Source organism: Podarcis liolepis (assembly GCF_965112155.1).
Source record: "Podarcis liolepis genome assembly, chromosome: 10".
Taxonomy (NCBI): domain Eukaryota; kingdom Metazoa; phylum Chordata; class Lepidosauria; order Squamata; family Lacertidae; genus Podarcis; species Podarcis liolepis.
This window is the reverse complement of record NC_139562.1, coordinates 27,865,284-27,886,662: the sequence shown is the minus strand read 5'-3', so window position 1 is coordinate 27,886,662 and position 21,379 is coordinate 27,865,284. Positions and strand designations below refer to the sequence as shown.

The window sequence follows — 21,379 nt, the reverse complement described above, 5'->3', positions numbered from 1 at the left end:
CTTTTAACAGGGCAGCTTTTCTGAGTAGCCTACATTGAGTCATTAAGTGGCAGGAAGACCAGTGAAGAATCAGAGCTTTGATACCTACTTTAATGTGGTTAGTATGATTATATGAGCCTAGCTGAGGATGAATCTGAGGCAGTATTCAAGCAAAAGCAGTTAACCTTGAAGGGAATATGCTGCTTACTGTTTAAGTTCCTGTAAAAATCTTGAGGCAGGGGAATAGAAGGTATGCTGAAAATGTAAGCACTTGTGTGGCTACAGCTATTATGTGAAAGGGAGCTTAGCAACAACTTCAGAACTGGTGCTGATGAAAATTCACACACTTTTCCTGGAAATGAGCTGGGACTGCACATGCCTCAAATCAACCTATGCTCCCCCTCCCTCATTCCCCTGCAGAAGCTGCAGTGTTCTGTGGGTAAATGCAGGGAAATCCTTGCAGCATACATAACTCACCCATTTCTCCTCAATCCAATTCTCAAAAATAAATACAAAGTGATTAATTAAAAAATAGAAAGACTCATACTGTGTCCACTGTTGCTAGCTTGCTCCCCAGCAAGGTCACAAAACAAATGCTAAGCAGAACAAAAAAAGCTCCTAAAAATAGGAAACTTCATTTCTTCTCCACTTAACAGAACATGCTAAAAGCTTATGAGGTCTGGCTTTCAAGAGAGTAGTTCTGAGCATGCTCAGAGCAGATGTATAATTCTGATAACTACTCCATGTTGTGGGGCTGTCTTCCAAGGCTTTCAAGCAGTCTTCCCAAAACTCATATAGTGGCTGCCTCTTAGCCCTCATAACAGAGGGAGTAGGAGCCTGCCCAGCTGGGACTGAAAAGCCAGCAGTCCTAATATTCAACTATTAACCGCATGGTTTTCCTGACCAGACTCATGGGAAGAAGAATACAGTGATGGGCAGCCTGTGTCCCTTTAGATGCAGCTCCCATTATCCCTGACCATCAGCTGTGCTGGTTTGGTGTGATGGAAGTTGTAGGCCAGAAATTCACCCTGGGGACCAGTCCACTGTTCTTCCCATTCCCCTTCCAAGAAAAGGTAAGACCGAGGGTATCTGGTTTCTAACTTGATATGTCACAGACAAATGAATGGGGTTCCAATATTCTTGCTCATCACTGTTTCCTCAACTCTTAAGCCATTCAGTGATTAATCTGCAGAAAGTGCTATAGAAAGTACTGTAGGCATTCCCTTCAAACAAAATAGTCTCACTGTGGCAGGCTTCATTGAAGATGGGGAATAGTGCTGGAGTTTTGCTATCCTTTGTCAGAAAGTAGTCAATTTCACTTCCACTGGTGGTGGTGCTGAAGCAACAGAACTGTTTTCAACTTGTAATGTGTCCTGATTGTAGGCAATTCCTGTCGGACATCAAATGTGCCAATGAATCCACCTCTCTAGAGTTTACATGGGGGAGCGGGGAACTGCTTCCATTAAAACACACACACACCTCTTTCTGCTCAAAAGCAAGGTCTCTAGCTGCTTTTCTACCCACAGGATATTTATCTTCACAGCCTCACAGCCAGTTTTCTAAGTGGAAAAAAAGAAAGGGAAAGGTTTGCACAGATCCTCTGCTCCCAATTGCACTCTTCTGTTTGGATCTCTTTTGGCCACTCTGGCTTCCATGCCTGGGCTTCCCTCCTCCTCTGTCACTTTGTCATGGGATATTTTGTCCTCAGAGGATGACTGTTGGCCCGGACAGGATGGAGGAACCAGCCCAGAGGTGGTCACAGTGGTAGTGGGGAGAGAGGAGAAAGAGAGCAGCCCAAAATGAGACAGCCACTTTTTCAAAGGATTCAGAGGCTGACTTCTGGCAGAGACAGGACCCCAGAGGTGGTGGCAGTGGTGGTGGGGAGAAAGGAGAAAGAGAGCAGCCCAGAATGAGACAGGAACTCAGAAGCCAGACTCTCCTGCCCACATTGAGTCGCTAGCCAGGAAAGCCCTACAGCCCTGGCGCCATGGGGGGCTGGTCCATGAGCCAGCAAGCACAGCCTGCCCTTAGCAGCCCCATGCCTGTCTGCCCCCTTGCTCACAACCGGTCCAGAAGGTGGCCTGGCTGGCCAGCTGGCTTCTCCTCCTCCTCTTCCCCAGCCTCAGGGTTGCCCTTGTGCAGCTCAGCAGGGCTTCCCTTCTGTTCTGTCTGCTACCTACCTCATTCAATGAGTCCCAAAATGAATCCAGGGAGGACAGGGAACTCAGGGAGCTGATGGAGCTGGACGGGGTAATTTTTGGCACCTGCGAGGAAAAGATGCAAAAGACGAGCAATTTGCACAAAAGCCTTTCCAGGAAATCAAAACTTGGGACACAGGCTTGTATCTGAGTAGAAATGCATGAGCACAAATAACTGTGACCCATGACTCTGAATGGGTCCCTCTCCAGCCTCAGGGTTGCCCTTGTGCAGCTCAGCAGGAGTTCCCTCCTGCTCTGCTACGTACCTCATTCAGTGAGTCCCAAAGCGAATCAAGGGAGGACACAGAGGACCGGGAGGAAAGGCTGCTGAGGGAGCTGAACGGGGACAGATTTGGAACCTGCAAGGGAAAGATGCAAAAGACGAGGAATTGAAAAACACAACCAAACATTAAAACTCAAGGCACCTATAACTGAAACAACAGTTCTATTCTGCGGTTGATATGCCCCCCTCCCCTTCTGCCAATCACTGCTTAGGCCGCTGCCACCTACCCAGTCAGGACTGAGTAAATCCAGACGCGGTCTCGGGGTCTAGACAACGTGGTCTCACTCTGTCCACCACCTGCCTCCTTAGGGGAGACACAAAAATGATCACTTTCTCCAGCTTCATGGGAAGTCAGCAAGCTCTCCGATCCAATTTTGGGAAACTGCAGAGGAAGAAGGGGAAGCTCTTTCAGTTGCGCTGGGAGGAGGAGCAAGAATGTGTGGCATCAGCCATGCAGGCAGGTCTCTGCCCCAAGGAAGCTACAGTCGGAGTCGCTCTTGTAGGCTTCGTAGTTGAAGCTTGGGGCTGTCTCTCTGGGGAGCAAGGATTTTCTTCCAGCTTGGGGTCCTCCAGTACACAACGTCAGAGTCCCCGATATCCAACTGGCTCGTTGAAACGCTGATACGGCTGCCGCAAAGCATTGTTGGGTTAATTTGTACACCACTTAATCATGTGTCCCCGCCCCCAATCTCTTACCTCCGCCTCCCCGCCCCCCCTTCCTCTGGCACTGCAACAGAATAAAAGAAGGACTTAATGGAGAAGCAAGAAAATTTATTTTTACCCCAGCCACTATGGGCAGCTTCCAACAAACTATAAAGGAACAAAACAAAACATCAGACATTAAAAACTTTCCAAAACAGGGCTGCCTTCATATGTCTATGGAAGACCAGCTTACTTTTGCCTTTTAATCTCCAAAGGTTCTACATCCATCTTGTGAGTTTGGGGTCTGAGATAACATTGTAAGATTTATCCCTCTCTGCCTTGTCTATAACACCCTCCAGTTTGTCCTGCCTCTGAATATTTTTAGTATTTGGCAGCTGACAGCGAATGGGCAGTTGGGTTGAGCTCCTGCTTGGAATCCTAGAACTGTAGAGTTGGAAGGAGCCCTGAGAGTCATCTAGTCCAATGCTCTGCAATACAGGACTCGACTAGATCATATGTGACAGATGGCCATCCAACCTCTGCCTAAAAACCTCCAAGGAAGGAGAACCCACCACTTAGTGTGGGAGTCTGTTCTATCGTTGAAGAGCTCTTACTGTCAGAAAGTTATTCCTTCTGATGTGTAATTGGAATCACCTTTCTTTTACCTTGAATCCATTGGTTTGGATCCTGGCCTCCAGAGAAGGAGAAAACAAGCTTCCATGTGACAGCCTTTTAGATTTTTGAAGATGCCTATTATATCTCCTCTCAGTCTTCTCTTTACCAGCTTAAACATACCCAATTCCTCAACCATTCCTCATGCACCTTTTACTGATAATAGTTGGGGAACAGATCACATACTAACAGCGGACAAATAGGAAAAATGCAGAAGTAGCCAATGTGCCCTGCCTATTTTGTTGGACTACTCCCATCATAAAGAAGGCTGATTGCCGAAGAATTGATGCTTTTGAATTATGGTGCTGGAGGAGACTCTTGAGAGTCCCATGGACTGCAGGAAGATCAAACCTATCCATTCTGAAGGAAATCAGCCCTGAGTGCTCACTGGAGGGACAGATCCTGAAGCTGAGGCTCCGATACTTTGGCCACCTCATGAGAAGAGAAGACTCCCTGGAAAAGACCCTGATGTTGGGAAAGATTGAGGGCACAAGGAGAAGGTGATGACAGAGGACGAGATGGTGGGACAGTGTTCTCAAAGCTACCAACATGAGTTTGACCAAACTGCTGGAGGCAGTGGAAGACAGGAATGCCTGGCGTGCTCTGGTCCATGGGGTCATGAAGAGTCGGGCACGACTAAACAACAACACTCCCTTCATTTTTTATTACTTTCCATGCTGGCTGGGCTGATGGAGGGTGTCCCAATCTAAATCTTTATTACCGAGCCCCATTAAAATTTCCCTAGGCTGGTTACAAACATAGAAAGAGGAATATCATATTCTGTCATGAGGAAAATTGCCAAGAGAAACAAAAATGTTCCAAGCAGTCATTCAGGACCATATAAACGAAGTCTGGCACTTGGGAGCAATGCAACATGAAAGTCCTCAAAGAAAATGTTGCCTGACTCACTAAGGAACCACGAAGAGTCTTTGGCTCATATTTTAATAGCTGGGAAGGGATTCCTAACTTGGTACTGCGATGTCTGAAAAGTTAAGTGTTTGCGTTATTCATCCTTTGAGAAAGAAAAGTAGAGCTCTTGGGCACCACAACTAACAAGTCTTTTTAGGGGGTGCGGAGAGGGGAACCAGAAATGGTATGAAAGAGAACCAGGTGTTGCTCATGTTGGGGTAGCCATAAAATGGGGTTACTGCTAGGTAAAGAACAGCTTCAAAGACATTGTGTTTGAGGCTTGAGGCCATTCATACAGCATCTGAGAATGCTTAAGATGTATTTATCTTGCTAATAATCTTTACCATAGTAGTAGTAGTAAAACATGAAAGAGCCCAGGTTTGTCACAATTTGTACACACATCAGAAGTGTATCTGCATGGTATATATGCTTACTGATAAGGAAATGGATTTGAAGTTATTTTGATTTATTGATATAATACTTTTCAGTCTAAATACTCCCAAAGCAATGAACATTAATAAAAAAGAAATTTTATGTATTTTGAAAAGTTTTTTGTTTGCTATGCATCTGGATCTTAAGATATTTCAACCAAATTTTGCATGATGGTTCCTGATATCAAGGAGTAGGTTTTCGATATTTGGATACAGCTAGATGCCATTATGAAGCAAGATGCCAGCGGGAACCTTTCAAAACTGCACTGCTTATAACCACTGGCTTTGTCTGTTTCTTCGAATTTCAAAACAACACTGGGTATGTGGTCATAAATACACTATAAAATAACAAAATACCAATGAATGGGATTGGATTTAGAAAAACAACAACCCTGCAGCAATAAACGGGGGGGGGGGGGGGGAAATCCATCACCTAATATGTACAGACTGTCCTCCTGCCTGTTGTAGTAAACAAGTGTAATGCACTGTGTTAGATGCTTTATGACTTCTAATTATATTTTTACATATATGCCATAAACCACCTGAATGAAACCCGTAGACCACTGGCAGTCCACAGTCTGAAAGCCTCTGAACTAAAATTAATCTTAAACTACAGCAAAGAAATGGAACTGAACTTTTAGCTAGGTTCTCTGTTGAAATTGCAGGTAGTAAAGGAACTGATATTTTTATTTTTTTGTAAATTAAAACTCAGATTCGTGTATCTAAGAATGGACTTGTATAACTATACTCTCTCTCTCTCTTACTTACTTACTTACACACACACACACACACACACACTTTCACTTCATGGCTCAGAGATTGGGATGGCAGCAAATGACTCTTGTAGGGACAAGCTTCCAGGTTCTTCTTAGAGAAGGTTTCAAATACCCCTGACAGATCAAACAGAGATTTTTGGCAGACCCACAGCCAAAAGGTAAGGAATGAAGATCATTCAGATAAACAGCTAGGTTGACAGCCCAGGGGTTAGAGGGCCTCCATGTGGAAATCCCCTCCCGAAGGAGAAGAGCTGGAGTCCCACTGCAGTGCCAATGATTACACACACACATGAACATGATGTGCTTATAAAAATGGTGTCTATGGAAGAGGCGCAAACATTTTGCAAGGAAGGAGTAGAGAGGGGACACACTGAAGAAGGGAGAAGGCATACCATGACAGCAAACACCTAGTGAGCTGGTTGAAGCAATGGAATGGGAAACAGAAGTGGGCCTGAGACAATGTTGTTTTCCATATTTGGGCCAGACTTGGTTACTCACTGGTGTTTTTGGGACAAACTAAAATGTCAGCTGCAGCATCTGAGGCGTAGAGAGCAGCAGGAGGGGTGCTCCAGGAGGCTGAGGCCAGGCAACGGCCCCAGCCCACCTCCCTAGCTGGTCAAGTGTGGTTCCCTAGCTCTGGGATGAGGTGTGTGATTTCTCATCTGGATTAGGCTTGGGGCAGGTGAGGATCACATTCCTTATCAAGCCCAGATGCTGCAATCAGCAGGCAAAATGCAAAAGGGAAGCAGAGCTGAGGCGCTGGGTCTGCTCAACTGCCCATATTGGTGGACCTTGGCTGGGATGCTCCTGGACCTCTACAGGGCTGTGCTTTGGGCTTGACTCTGCACTGTATCCTGACTGCTGGACTCTGGTTGTGTGGCTGGTCTTTGAACTTTGGACTTGACATACTGACTTGCCGCCAGGTTGGCCACTAGACAACCTTGGGCCAGTCACTTCCTCTGTTTAACCATTTGTACAATCCTGGAATCTTCCTCTGGCTTTCCTACCAGAAATCAGAGCCAAGCACTCCTTGAGTTTTGTGGACAGGTTCTTCTCTCATCATTTTAAGCCTAAACCAAGTGATTTCACTACCCCAAAAAGTCTTTAGTCACCAAGCCACTATGCCTTCATCTCAGGTCTTCTTCCTTCTTCCTCAGTCTTCTTCCTCTTACTATCTTACATCCTTTTACTGTCTTTCTACCCAAAACACCTACCAACAACAGACACTCTTCAAACAACATGGACTGACCGTGACTGACTAGTTCCATCAAATATTCACTTTTTCTGACTTTAGTCAAGCCCCAACCAATCACACAATCTAACTGAAAATTCTAAATCTGTGGTGGTGACCAATCAAAATATGGATACTTTCTATCCTTCTTTGGTATAATGAGAGTTCTATCTCCAACCCATCCTCAGCTGTCAGTTAAGGTCTCCCAGAGACAGTTAAGCCAACATCTACCTGACCAGACAGAATAATTTCCCCATCAAATACATTGCAATTAGAATACTACTGACAAAATGTATTACACAATAGCCATTAAAACCCAATTTTTTAAATTTTGCTAAAAATTGCGTCTTCAATGACTGCTGTTTACTACTGAACATGCAATCTGCAGAAAAGATAAACTTGTGGTGCAAATAATTTTGTGTGGGTGATTTCAAGCAGTAAATTGGAACAAGCCCCAATCTAGATTGAGAGCACATTCTGGATCAGAGCCACAAGGCTGCTTTTTTCTTCAAAATGAAAGTGGCTAGATTAAGTGGTCTTTTTAAAGAAAGCATTCATATCACATGTTGTTCGACCCTATGTTTACATGGAAAAAGGAAAACAAGACCCTGGGTTCCTACAGAAAAAAAATATCAACTTCGATTTAAATAAACAGTCATAGAATAGAATCATAGAATTGGAAGGGACCCTGAGGATCATCTAGTCCAACCCCCTGCAACACAGGAATACCCAGATGTCCCATACAGGGATCGAACCTGCAACCTTGGCATTATCAGCACCACACTCTAACCAGCTGAGCCATCCTGAACCTGCAACCCTGGCATTATCAGCACCACACTCTAACCAGCTGAGCTATCCTGACAACAACTTTTAGTTTTTTTCTACAATCAAGTGGTATATAGTGGTTTAAAAAAAATTTAAAAAAATATTTTTCTTGAAAAACCAGTCTAGTGCTGCTGTCTTTTACTTTGAAGTACTCTGGCCAAAGTCTCTGTAAATTGAGTGCCACTTCTGAGTGCTCACACCTTCAAAAATTCACACTGTAAGACAAACAGCCTGCCTAATATTTCACACAAAACTACAACTGATAATTAAATATGTGGAATGGGCAGTTTGAATGAAAAAGGTCACAGCCAACACATTTCCTGCCTCAGGGAGTACAGGCATCAAAGCCTGATGGCATAATGAGGAACACAGAAAAATTCTGCCAAAGCTAAATGTGATTGCCAAAGATATGTAATTTCAAGCAAAGCTGTATATGGCAAGTTGTATTACTCATGCATTTCATGGGGTTGCAAACTGACTCTAACCACTCAGGAAGTAGACAAATGTCATTGTGGTTGCTCATCAAACCCTGCATAAAATCTGAACTTCAACAAAAAAGAAAAAAATATATACTGGGGGGAAATTAAGCCATTTGAAAACAGGCCATTTTATTGTTTACTACAAATTAATCATCTGGAATCACCAGGTTAAGGAGGCTCTTTGACAGTTATATTTGCCATTACACCTTTGGGACAGGAAAATGGAGATCTTACAACAGTGACTGTGAATTGTGCTTTTGTAACTGTACCTGGCATAGATGTGATTGAATTTCTGCATTTTAAAAATACCAAAATATTTCCTTTGAAAAAAAATATATCCAGCAAAAGTAATATAGCATGTTTTTCTTCAAGGTTGCATCTGTCCGTAAGAATTATACTTTCACCTATTAATGATAAGACAAATGGCATAGACTTAAAAGCAGCATGTTTCAAACTTGCTCCCCCCCCCCCAGACGATGCTTTTACTGCAATTTTTGCACAGGTGTTATTCTGCTGTTGCATAAGATCCAAGTCACATGCAGCTTGTGCCCATAGTTCTAGCCCCGTCGCTGTAGGATCAGAAGCACCCAGGGACATGAACTTGGAGACAAGATCTGGACAAGGTGAGGGCAACTGAGAGATCTCAAGAGCAAGCAGTGTTTGTCACCTCTGTCCAGGAATCTGATGCAAAGGAGAAGTGGGACAAAGGCAGAAGCAATGAGAGAAGGTAAGAAGAGACAAAGGTGAGAGAATTAGGCTCAGCTTTCACAGCATATGACAGCATGGCTAGATGGGCAGCACAGCTAAGCTGTTTAGGAAAAGGGCTACAGGTAGTCCTGGAATGAGAAGCCCGCTGCTTGCCATCCATCATCCACCCTGTGCTGTTATTACAATAATGCCAGAATGGGAAACTAATGGCAAATATTTCCCCAAGGGCCTCTATCAACCATGGTTCACCACAAGCAGATCTCCGTTTTCGAACATGGTGCACACTTCCCTTTTGCTCTTTATGTGCATGTGGAATTCTCTTCCCCTGGGCTTAGCTCCCAATGTTGGAGTGCAAACAAGGGTGGGAGGAGTTGTAAATAAATAATAGTGGGAGTGTCTTTGGGCATATGCAAAGTGCAACCCTAATCATGTCTGCTTGTAAGTAAATCCCACTGAGTTCCTTGTTTAAGAGTGTTTAGGAAGCACTGCAGCCTTAGTCTGTACAAACCTGGGTTTAGGATTAAAACTTCAGCAGTGGAACCCTGCCTCCTTTTAGAAAATATGTGGAAGCACCTACTGTTATATCTAAATAAATACCCAAAGGAGCATCTTTTCCTATATCAGCTTGCCTGCGCCTTAGTATCTGTGGAGGCAGCTTCACTGCAGGGTGGGGGGGGACTTTTTTCAGTCTGAGGGCCACATTCCCTAGGGCAGGAATTTCCAAACTTGGGTCTCCCAACTGTTTTTGGACTACAATTCCCATCACCTCTGAACCAGGAGTAGGGGCATATCCCAGCGTTGGGCAGGGCCAGAGGCAGAAGCGGCTGGAGCAATGAAAGTAAATCTTACCTTTGTACACTGGGCTAAGTTTCGACACACACTCGTGCAAAGGCCAATTTCAGCTAGGCAAAACCAACAAGGATGGTACAAAGCAAGAGTCAGTGAGCAACGTGGCCTGAAGAGTCTTACCAAGGTCTGGATAGACAGGGGTGGGCCTGGGGCTCCTCACTCCTGTATCCACACCCCAGTTAGGGGACACTTACTCCATGGTGCTGCAGGAGTGTTTTCTCCATGATGGCACCCAATTTGTGGAACAACCACAGCTGATATTTTGTGGAACAACCACAGGAGCTGATATTTAAGCGCCATGTTAAAGCTGACTTATTTTCACAGGCGTTTTAAGTGCTTTCTTTTCTTTTTTAGTGGGCGACGGTTTGCTTTGCCTTTCAGTCGCTGTTTGTTTTTGTTTATCCTGACGGCTTCGCTTTATGGTTTCGTTACATTGGGGTCGCGCGTAATTTATTTCGTCTCCCGGGCCTCAGCCCTGATGAAATAAACACAGAGCCTCTCTTTCAAACAGAGCCCCGCCGCCAACCTCACCAGGGGCGGCGGCAGCAGCAGCAGCGGGCCTGGAAAGAAGGAAGGCCGCCTTTCTAAACGAGGCAGCTCGTTTAACAAAATTTCCTAGCGCGGGGCTCCTTGTCAAGCAGCTGGGAATAAATCCACAAACGGTTGTTTCAGTGAGCAGAGGAAACGAGCTCGGGCACTTCAGCACCTGGGGGCCACCCGAAAGCCGAGCCTCGCCTGGCGTTTATTACTGGGGGGCCCCTTTCCTCCCTTCCCTCCGGGTCTGAGGGAAAACCGACTCCCTCAGGCAAAGCCCTCCCTTCTCCCGCCCAGGCAAGAGGCCTTCAAACGTCCGAGCCCTCCAGGACCTCTCCCAGGCCCCGCCCTTTCTTAAAGCCGTGGCCCCGCCCACCTCATCCCATTCCCGAAGATTGCCGAGCGGGGGAGAGAGGAGGAAAGGGGAGGGGGTCGCTCCGAGTCGCGTCCTCGCTCCCATACGGCGTTTCCGAAAATTACCGAGGGGCTTCGGCCTCTCCTTTCTCCTCTCTCCCCACTCTACGTCTCCGGCGGAGACGGCTCTTGCTGCTGCGTCTGCCGCCAGCACCGCTTCGCGCGTCGGTGCGCCTTCTTCTCTCTCGCCTTCCCTTTGCTCGGTTCTGTTCGGCGCTGCCCGGCGGGCCCGAGTCGGCGCCGTCGCCGCGCTCTCTGGGCACAGCCTCGGTCTCCCGCTCGCGGGCTCCGGAGAGGCGCCGGTCCCGCGCGCCCCCTTCACCTACTCCTCGTCTCCCGCTGGTCCTGGCCGGACCGGGCTGGCTGGGCCTTCAGCAGCGCCGCTCCAGCTCCAGCTGCTGCTGCCGGGCTCTTTCGAGGGGGCGAGGACGGCTGCGCTTCCCGCTTGGGCGGCCGGGGGTCCGGCTCGGATGGCGGACGGCGGCGCCCAGCACCAGCAGCTCGTGCCCGGCGTCCCAGCCCCGCGAGGGATCAAGCGGGAACCCGAACTGGAGCAGCCCATGCCCGGAGGCGACGGAGCCGACAGCGGCCTCAGTAAGAGGCTGCGGACCGAGGCGGAGGCGGACGCTGGAGGCATGCAGGTTAGCAGGGAAGGCGGCAGGGAAGGAGGAGGAGGCGGCGGTGGCGCCACCCTGGACGACCGCCTTACCCCCCCCCCCTTGTGGCCTTGAGGGGCGCGCTCGCTCTCGCCCGGGCGCGTTTGTGCGCGCGCGCACGGGTCTCTCTGCGCGTGAGACTGGAGGGTATCCTGTCCCTCGCCCCCACAGGAGTCTGGGGGAAGAGCGCCGCTTTGGGAGGATGCTTGCCCCGTTGACCCCCCCTCGTCGGGCCGGTGTTAGGATCCTAGGCATAGCGGGGTAGGTGGGAGGGTGTGGAGGAAAGCTAAGGGGCTTTCGCAAACGTGGAGGGCCCAGCAGGGGTGTGGGCAGGGTATCCTGCAGCTCCGTGGTTGGTCTGGGAGGGCAGCTGGGGGAAGCATATTGTGGTGGCCTCAAGTGTAACAGCAGCAACATCATCATCAACAACAACATCATCATCACCATCAAGCCTTTTTGTAAGGGAACGGCTTGTCAACCTACGTGTAGACCGTCACGGTTGACACTTGCAAACAAGCATGCATTGCTGGTCTTCGGTTTTAAAAAGTGAGAGGAAGGCCTAGAAAGAGACAAAGTTTTTTTGTTTTGGATCGCACCCATATCAGCAGTTCGAGGCAAATAGCTTTTCATCTGGATCTGTTCCACAAGAAAGTTTATTAGGCCTCTCGTTGCTTTGTGGAAGAACTGTAGAGTTTTATGAAGCGACTGGATATTTTGCTTGTATCTGAGGCTGCAGTCCAATTCAGGTTTATCTGGGAGTAAATGCACATGCCTAAGATTGCACTGTATGGACTTTATTTTAACTCTGGGGCTGTCAAAGATAGCTGCATGGTACTCAGGTTTTAAACTCTTCATAAAAAATCATTTGTTCATCAAGATGTTGCACAGCTTTCACTCACACTTGTCACTCACCCAGATAAACTAGTATACCGCTCAGCTGAAGTGTAAATGCAACTTAGATATGATCAAGCTTGCCCCAAGAATAGCCACCCTAACCTGGATGTGACATACAGACTGCAGATGAAGTTACTCCACTGCTTCTTAAGTATTCAGGGACATTCATTCATCCATCCAGTGAGAGAGGAGGAAACAATTACCTTGAGTTTTGTGGTAATCTACTAGGGATGCCAGTCTGAAACTTAAAAAATAAGGGAAAGTCTACTACTTTGGTAGTAGTCACTTACAGTTGTATTGAGCTATGATGCTCTGAGGTGGGGGACATTTGTTATAATCTGTGGAGTTGTACTGCTGTAGAACAGAATGTGGTCCTTAGAGAAAATGGCATCTTTTAGAAATAGGCTTATATGCAGCCTTATTTCAGAGTCTAGTCTGGAAGTTTTATGCTCGCAACCAACCAGAGTTTCTCCATGGAAGAAGACATGAATGTTGTGCGCTGGTAGAGTTCTTTTTTGCATTACTAGCAGTGGGGTGCTACCAAAGTATGAATGGTTGTGAATTGCAGGCACTGATGTCTATTGTAGGTGGAGAACAGTTAAAGTGACACAGGAGAAATCAGATACATAAAATTAACAAGCTGGTGGTGGAGGAATAGTACTATGTTGCACAGCTGTCCTTGATATAATTAATATTAACTATATAATGTACAAATACATTTTGTATAAAGTTATTAAAATGTCATTTTACAAATGCATACTTGTACCAGTTCTCCCTCCGTCAATTTGTTTAAGGATTTGGCCTCTTTCATTTGTTAGAAAGCAAATAATATCTTTATAATTCAATGGACACAAAGAACTTCCTGTTTAAATCCCTAGATTCATTCACATCTCATTTCTTTCGCCAATGTACCTGATTTGAGGCATGGGACACATTGGGGACTTTGTCTATTTGAGCCACGAGACTCGTTAAGACTCATTGGGTACTCCAGTGCTCAGCATTGATAACAGTGGTCTAATATAGACTTAGAGTCATCCTAACCAGGCAGATTTGTCAGGGGATAAATTACTTTGCATCCTAACTGCTTCTGGCCAGGGTGTGTGTAGCAAGGGGTTTTTTCGGGGTGTGTGTGCGTGTGCAGTGTAGACTTTAATTTTCTTCCTTTCCATTGATTCCTGTGCACTGAATTTAATTACACCCACATTTTCGGCTGCTGAGTTTTGTAGAGCTCTGTGAATCAGTGAATGGAGTTAGCATGCAGCACAACTTTGGTTATCCCACTTCTCCCCCTTAATGCAATCCTTTTCTGCCCTCCACACTGGTGTAGCTTCTGCTGATTTAACGTCTGCTAGCAGGGCTTTCCCTTAACAAGTATGAGTAGATACCCTGGACTAGTCATTGATGGCAGCCTGAGTAATGGATGGCAGCCTATTTCCAGCTCCGGTTAACCTCTCTCAGCTATTATATCTGGGAGTTAGGATTGCACTATTAACTTTAAAATGAGGTGTTTGTTTTCTATTGATAAAATATAATCTAGGCAACAGGAGGACATGCTAGCTTAATTTGTGCCTATCTCAGCTATTTTATTTCTGGGGAAATGAGTGGAAAGGTGTCCTTCTTTGTCTCTTTCTCCTGAAATTCTCTAGCTGTTGTTTGCACAAAGGCCAGCACAAGAACTACCTGCCAGAAAACATGTTGGGTGGTGGGCCAGAGAACTTACTTTCTGGTTGAACTTGGGGCCATCCTGTTGCCCTTCCTCAAAATCAGATTTGCTAGCTCAGAATGGTTGCAGTCTGCTATTTAAATCTGCAGGTGAGGATAGACTCCTCCATCCTTAGTAAGCTAATCTGCATATGAAAAAGTGCAGTTGTTTCTCATCAAAGCTACTTAGACAGCACCTGTAACATTGCAGGGAAACATTGCACCTTTAGTGAAGGTTTCACTTCATAGCAATGAAACTTACCGGTAGTTGTAGTCTCCTAATCAGTTGCCTCCCCTCACTTGTTCCTGGGGCAGTTCAGGGAAAGCAAGTAGATGCAAACTCCCTTCACTGGTGATGGGAAACAAACTGATGTTTGCTTTTTTTAATGTATAGGAAAAATACGGCTGGTTATTGAGAGAATGAGGAATATCGAGCATGTATTAATAGGTAATCATTTAGTATGCAAAAAGAACTAGCAGTCTAGCCTAGCAAGTAGTCTCTGAGCCAGATTACCGTTATATTCCACATCCCAGACTGACTTTGAAAGAGAGTGCCTGGCAGAAGACCACCCAATGAGCAAATCCAAAAACTCTTGGTTCGCACTAAACTCTTAATAACAGATATAGTATGAAGTGATATACGGTAGATTGGCAGTCTAATAAATTAAGAGAACACTTCATCCAAATACTGACCTATAATTTGTGATATCTCTTTTCTTCATGCTGCTGAGTAGTGTTCTTAGTGTACTGTGTATTGGATTACATTATGCAGTAGCAACCGCTTGGATCAGACCAAATGCCCATCTATTCCAGTATCCTGTTCTAACAGTGACCACCCAAATGTCTTTGGGAAGCCCACAAACGGGAACTGAATGTAATAGCATCTTCCCTGTTTGCGCTTTCCCGCAACTAATATTCAGAGGCCTCTGATTCTGGAGGCAATACCGAAAATAAATTGTCCCTGAATATAGGCCACACCCCCTAAAACAAGATCTCTTGGAAATACACACACACACACTCTTAAATTCTCTGCCAGCGCCACATGGTACTCTTTAAAATCTGAAAGAACACATGCAGCCTCTAGACTTGTCTCACAATGAACCAGGCAGCCAAGGCTACCTCTTGAGAAGGGTGGGTGATCCTTTGCAGCTGAAGTTCTGTGCAGTTCACAAGGTCTCATATTGATTCCTGGCTTCTCTACTTATAAGACTGCAATTGTAGGGTGCATTCAAGTTTATATAAACCAGATTTTGGGGGAAAGTATGGCCTATATTTAGACCAGTATGGTATATAACTGAAGTGACTTAATGAGCCATTGATAGCTTTATGCTTGAATATACATAGATGGAAGAAACAAGTACATCTTTCAGTTACTTTTTGGGTTACTTTTTGATTCTAATTGTTGGGGATACTTAGCTTGTACTTACAGTTGTATTATGAAAATGTTTGTATAGAGGTGCATCTAGTAAATTAAGAGGGGAAACTTGAAAATTGCATCTGGAGGAGGGTAGAAAGCGTTTTAACTCTTGCTGGTGCCCTTTGTTTCTAGAAGCTTTGTAAACCTTTATTTAAAAAAAAGAATTGCATTTGCTTCTCTGGCCACATGTTTTGCTTAAACTATTTAGAGACTATGAGGTAAATTGTTTTAAAAAGAGAATTGCTGTGTACACTTCCTTCTGATCTGCCAAGTTAGGAAAATACTCTAAACTGAAACTATTCTTTACAGAAATGTCTTACTTTTCTGAGTGCTACTTGGACAAGTAACTGTGTGCTTGATGCTCCTTTCTGTTGCTGACACTGACTGTGTCCCCACTCTTTGAAAACTGTGTGATTTATTCATTGCAATTTGATGTTTTCTGCTACAGCTCTTGATTGCCTCTATGACTCTGGTTGGTGGCCCCAAGTGGATGTTCATTCTCTTGCTGAGGCACACTTATGTTCCATTTAGCTTCTGGAATTTGTCCCATTTTGTGTGACTCTCTGTTACCTTCTGATATGCAATTAGCCACATAATTGTGGAATCTGTTCTGGAAGTCCGTTCGACTTCCAAAACCTTTGAAAACTGGAACCAAACTGGAACTTGGGAGCCAAAACGTTTGAGAATTAGGCTGTTTGATTCCAAGGTACGACTGTATAGGACACAGAATGCTTAATTAACACAGAATCCTTGCACACTTCATGTGCAAATGAGACTTTAGCATCATGTTGAGTCAATCTGTTTCATGCAAGCAAAACATGAACAGTTCTAGCAAACTGTAAGAAAATTGTAGCAAGAGACATAAGTTTGCAATGAATTTGAAATTTCTCAAATTGGAACTAATATCCTATGGCAACTATTTTAATGTAACTTTTCCTTTGCCTCCCATCCAATATATATAGAATATCTCTTGGGCCTTAAATGTCACAGTAGCCCAGTTTTTCTTGCAATACTGGAAAAAAATAATATTTACAGGTATGCAAATATGTCCATGATTGTGGCCTACCTAATCACATTTTAGGAGTCTTTATATTACAAAATACACATTTTAGCATCCATAGGAAAAAATGACTTTTGTTTTGATTTACAGTTTTTAATACTGAACATATGAAAACTTACTTTTCAGGAAACCAGAAGCATGTCCAACATACCCTGCTGCTCAGGAGTCTTAGAAATTTTATGGGTTGGAAAGTGCTGTGTATTATCTCATCATTCCTGCTCGCCTTAAGAATAATATCTTATGTGTTAGTTAGTCCAGACATATTTCTTCAGTTTATTCTTAAGGGCATACTTTTCAGTTCTTTATGTTCAGATTCTCTGTCTCCACATGAGTTGCTTTGTGAGGGTAAAAGGCATACCTGGACAATCAAGTGGAGCCATCACCTGCTATAGTCAGTTGTATGGGAATGGGAATAAAGAAGGAGAATCGAACTCTTCACTAATGTGCCATAGTAGTTATGAATTTGGTAATGCTATGTTCATAGAGATGGAACAACAATAATGGTACAAATACTGTCAGAAAATGATTGTGCGTAAGAGAAAACCCATTCATTGTGCAGTACTAACTGCAGTTTCCTCCTGATCAGACGCTTACAGTCTAAAATGTGGAACTCCATCTATTACAACTCACTTTCCTAGGGAATACAGACCTCGCCATAGCCATAAATACCTTGATAAGGTCGAGATTGGATTACTGTAACATCATTTAAAAGGATGCCTTCCAAAAGAATCCAGAAACTTCAATTGATGTAGAATGTAGTTTGGCTTCTCATAGGAGCCAGAGTTTATGATCACATAACACCCATATTGTGCCATCTTCACAGGATCCTTCATATTGTTTTTTGCATCTAATCCAAAGTGATTGTGCTAGCCTTCAAAACTCTCAGTATCTTAGGGACTGCAGTATCTAAAAGATGCTGTCTTCCATATGTACCACATATGGAACCACATGCTTCAGTCCTCAGGGGAGGCCCTACTTTCTGTCCTGGCTCAACAGAAGTGAAGTGGTGGGAGAGATTCTTGCTGATGGCACCTGTATTCTGAATGACTTTGCCCCATGAAATTTAGCTACAACCCCCTTCTTTCTCTGCTACTCAAAAGGACATTTTCTTGAGTGGTTGCTCTGCATTTTGTTTTCCATTAAGGGATTTTGTTGTGGATATTTTTTTATGTTATTTGTACAGTGTGTTTAATTGTTATGATGGTTAGCTGTCTTGAAGATCTTATTTTGTGGACAACCATTTTTGGGATGCATTTTAAAACTATAAGCCAGTAGTTAATAAGAATGCATATGCTCTACAAATGCTGTGATAGGTTTCTGACTTTTTCTATATTTATCACAAAGGTTACAGTGAGTTGTCATTCCTTTTTTTTTTTTATAATATTTTTTATTAGTTTTACAAAGCATTTTATAACAAACAAACACAAAAAAGAAAACAAACAAACAAACAAGTATAGTTTCATAATGTCTTTTCATAAACTCCTTTCCTCGGACTTCCCCATACCTCCCCTTTCTGCATCCTCGTGTCCAAGTTTTATAGCAACTTATAAATATTTTTTTTCAGCTCTAATTCGTCATAGTCCTTTCTTATTCTAATCTTATATTACTGCAACCCTTTCTCTCTGTAGAATCTCGACATTCTAAACCTCCTCAAGTTTATAGTAGTCCTTAAGATAGATCTTAAATTTCTTCCAATCTTCTTCCGCAGTCTCCTTTCCCTGGTCCCGAATTCTGCTCGTCATTTCCGCCAATGACATATAGTCAATCACTTTCATCTGCCATTCTTCCACGGTGGGTAGGTCTTGTGTCTTCCAATACTTTGCGATCAGTATTCTTGCTGCTGTTGTTGCATACATAAAGAAAGTTCTATCCTTTTTTTGCACCAATTGGCCGACAATGCCCAAGAGAAAGGCCTCTGGTTTCTTAAGAAAGGTATATTTAAATACCTTTTTCATTTCATTATATATCATCTCCCAGAAAACCTTAATCTTCGGGCATGTCCACCAAAGATGATAAAAAGTACCTTCAATTTCCTTGCATTTCCAACATTTATTGTCAGGCAAGTGGTAAATTTTTGCTAGCTTGACTGGGGTCATGTACCACCTATATACCATTTTCATCACATTTTCCTTTAAGGCACTACATGCCGTAAATTTAATTCCGGTGTTCCACAACCTTTCCCAGTCAGCAGACATAATGTTATGGCCGATATCCTGTGCCCACTTAATCATAGCTGATTTAACTATTTCATCTTGTATATTCCATTTCAACAGCAAGTTATACATTCTTGACAAATTCTTAGTATTGGGTTCTAGCAATTCTGTCTCAAGTTTTGATTTTTCCACCTGGAAGCCAATTTTCCTGTCTTGTTTAAAAACCTCCGTTATTTGATAATAGTGGAGCCAATCTTGTACTTTGGGTTTTAGTTTTTCATGGCTCTTTAATTTCAGTTTCTCTCCATCCTGTTCTAAAATCTCACAATACTTTGGCCATCCGACCTCCATATTGACTTTCTTATGGGCCTTCGCCTCTAAGGGTGACAACCATCTAGGGGTTTTGTTTTCCAACAGGTCTTTATATCTCATCCATACATTGAACAGCGCTTTCCTTACAATGTGATTTTTAAAGGCACTATGCACTTTGATTTTATCATACCATAAATATGCATGCCAACCAAATGCATTATTGAAACCTTCTAAGTCCAAGATGTCTGTATTCTCGAGGAGCATCCACTCTTTCAGCCAGCAGAATGCTGCTGCCTCATAATACAATTTTAAGTCCGGCAGGGCAAATCCCCCTCTTTCTTTTACATCTGTTAGTATTTTATATTTTATTCTGGGCTTTTTGCCCTGCCAGACAAATTTCGCAATATCTTTCTGCCACCTCTTGAAACAATCCATCTTGTCAATAATCTGCAAAGTTTGAAACAAAAATAACATTCTAGGCAATACATTCATCTTAATTACTGCAATTCGGCCTAGCATTGATAATCTCAAATTTGACCATATTTCTAGATCTTTTTTAATTTCTGACCAACATTTTTCATAATTGTCCTTATACAAATTCAAATTTTTAGATGTTAAATTAACCCCTAGATATTTCACCTTCTTAACCACCATCAAACCTGTCTCTTCTTGAAACTTATTCTTCTCCATATCTGTCAGGTTTTTCCCTAAGACTTTAGTTTTTTGTTTATTCAATTTAAATCCAGCTACCTGGCCAAATTGTTGAATTATCTCCAACACTTTTTTCGTGCTAGTGTATGGCTCTTGTAAAGTTAGAACCAAGTCATCTGCGAAAGCCCTTAACTTGTAATGCTTTGCTCCGACCTGTACACCTTTAACTTGCTGGTCATTTCTAATCATATTCAGCAACACCTCCAGAACAGAAATAAAGAGCAATGGGGACATTGGGCACCCCTGTCGTGTTCCTTTTTCTATCTTGAGTTCCTCAGTTATTACATTATTTACAATCAGCTGAGCTCTTTGTTCAGAATATATCGCACCCATACCGTTCTCAAATCCTTGGCCTACCCCCATCCCATGAAGGTTCTTTTTCATAAAGCTCCAAGAGATGTTGTCAAAGGCTTTCTCCGCGTCCACAAATATCAGAACTGCTTTAGTATTTATGTTCACCTCTAACTTTTCCAAGATGTCTATTATATTCCTAACATTATCTGAGAGGTGTCTCTTTGGGAGAAAGCCTGCTTGGTCTCTATGAATCTTTTCCATCAGTACTCTTTTGAATCTTTTTGCTAAAATGTCTGCAAAAATTTTGTAATCCACATTGAGTAACGAGATTGGGCGGTAGTTCTTCAATTGAGTCTTTTCAGTCTCTGTCTTTGGTATGAGAGAAATATATGCTTCTTTCCACGATTCAGGTGCCTTTTTTCCCTCTAAGATCTCATTACAGACATCCTTTAACGGTTGTATCAGCCATTCCTTTAACGATTTGTAATATCTGGAAGTCAGTCCATCTGGCCCTGGAGATTTGCCCAATTGCATGTCCTGAATGGCACCCTCTATCTCTTGTTCTGTTATTCTCTGGTTTAAATCCACCTTACTTTGAGCGGAGATTTTTTGTAATCCATATTTATTAAGGAATTTATCTATGTCTTCTTCATTTTGTAATCCTTGGGAATAAAGTTTTTTGAAGTAACTCACGAAACAGTTTCTTATCTCATTTGGTTTAGATATAATCCTTCCATCCACTTCTAAACTTGAAACTGTATTTAATTTCTGTCTTTTCTTGAGTTGCCATGCCAAGAGCTTGCCACATTTGTCTGCCGACTCAAATGTCTTTTGTCTCATTTGCTTTATTTTCCACTCTATCTCCTGATTCATCAATTCCATATATTGTGTTTGATACAATTTAATCTCCCTCAAAATCTCCTGGGACTTTGGTTTTGACCTTAGTTTTTTCTCTCCTTCTTTTATCTTTTCCAAAATTTTTTCTCTTTTCTCCTTTTGCTTTCTCTTCTTTATTGAATTTTGTTGAATCAAAAACCCTCGCATCACAGCTTTACTTGCGTCCCAGATCACTCTTCTTTCCACATCGCCCCTTAGATTAATTTCAAAATAGTCCTTTAAGGTTTTTTGGGCCTTCAAGTGGAACTCTCTATCTCGAAACAGGGTGTCATTCATTCTCCATCTAAACTGACCAGTTGTTGTAAGTTTCATTTCCATCTTCACGGCGTTATGGTCGGAGCAGGTTTTTGGGCA

The 21,379-nt window shown here is 43.4% G+C and overlaps 1 protein-coding gene across 22 annotated transcripts in view; it reads left to right on the top strand.

The window, feature by feature from the left end:
* Positions 1–11,400: 11,400 nt before the first annotated feature.
* The window catches only part of RBFOX2 (RNA binding fox-1 homolog 2), a gene marked incomplete at its 5' end in the record, with an annotated part of 176,762 nt that continues 166,783 nt past the window's right edge, over positions 11,401–21,379 (top strand). For all 22 annotated transcript variants that reach the window (XR_014516357.1, XR_014516358.1, XR_014516359.1 and 19 more), the window contains one exon: positions 11,401–11,571. Coding sequence is in view for 17 of the 22 variants with exons in the window: in XM_083462226.1 (XP_083318352.1) it covers positions 11,401–11,571 (171 nt within the window). The remainder of the gene's footprint in view (positions 11,572–21,379) is intronic.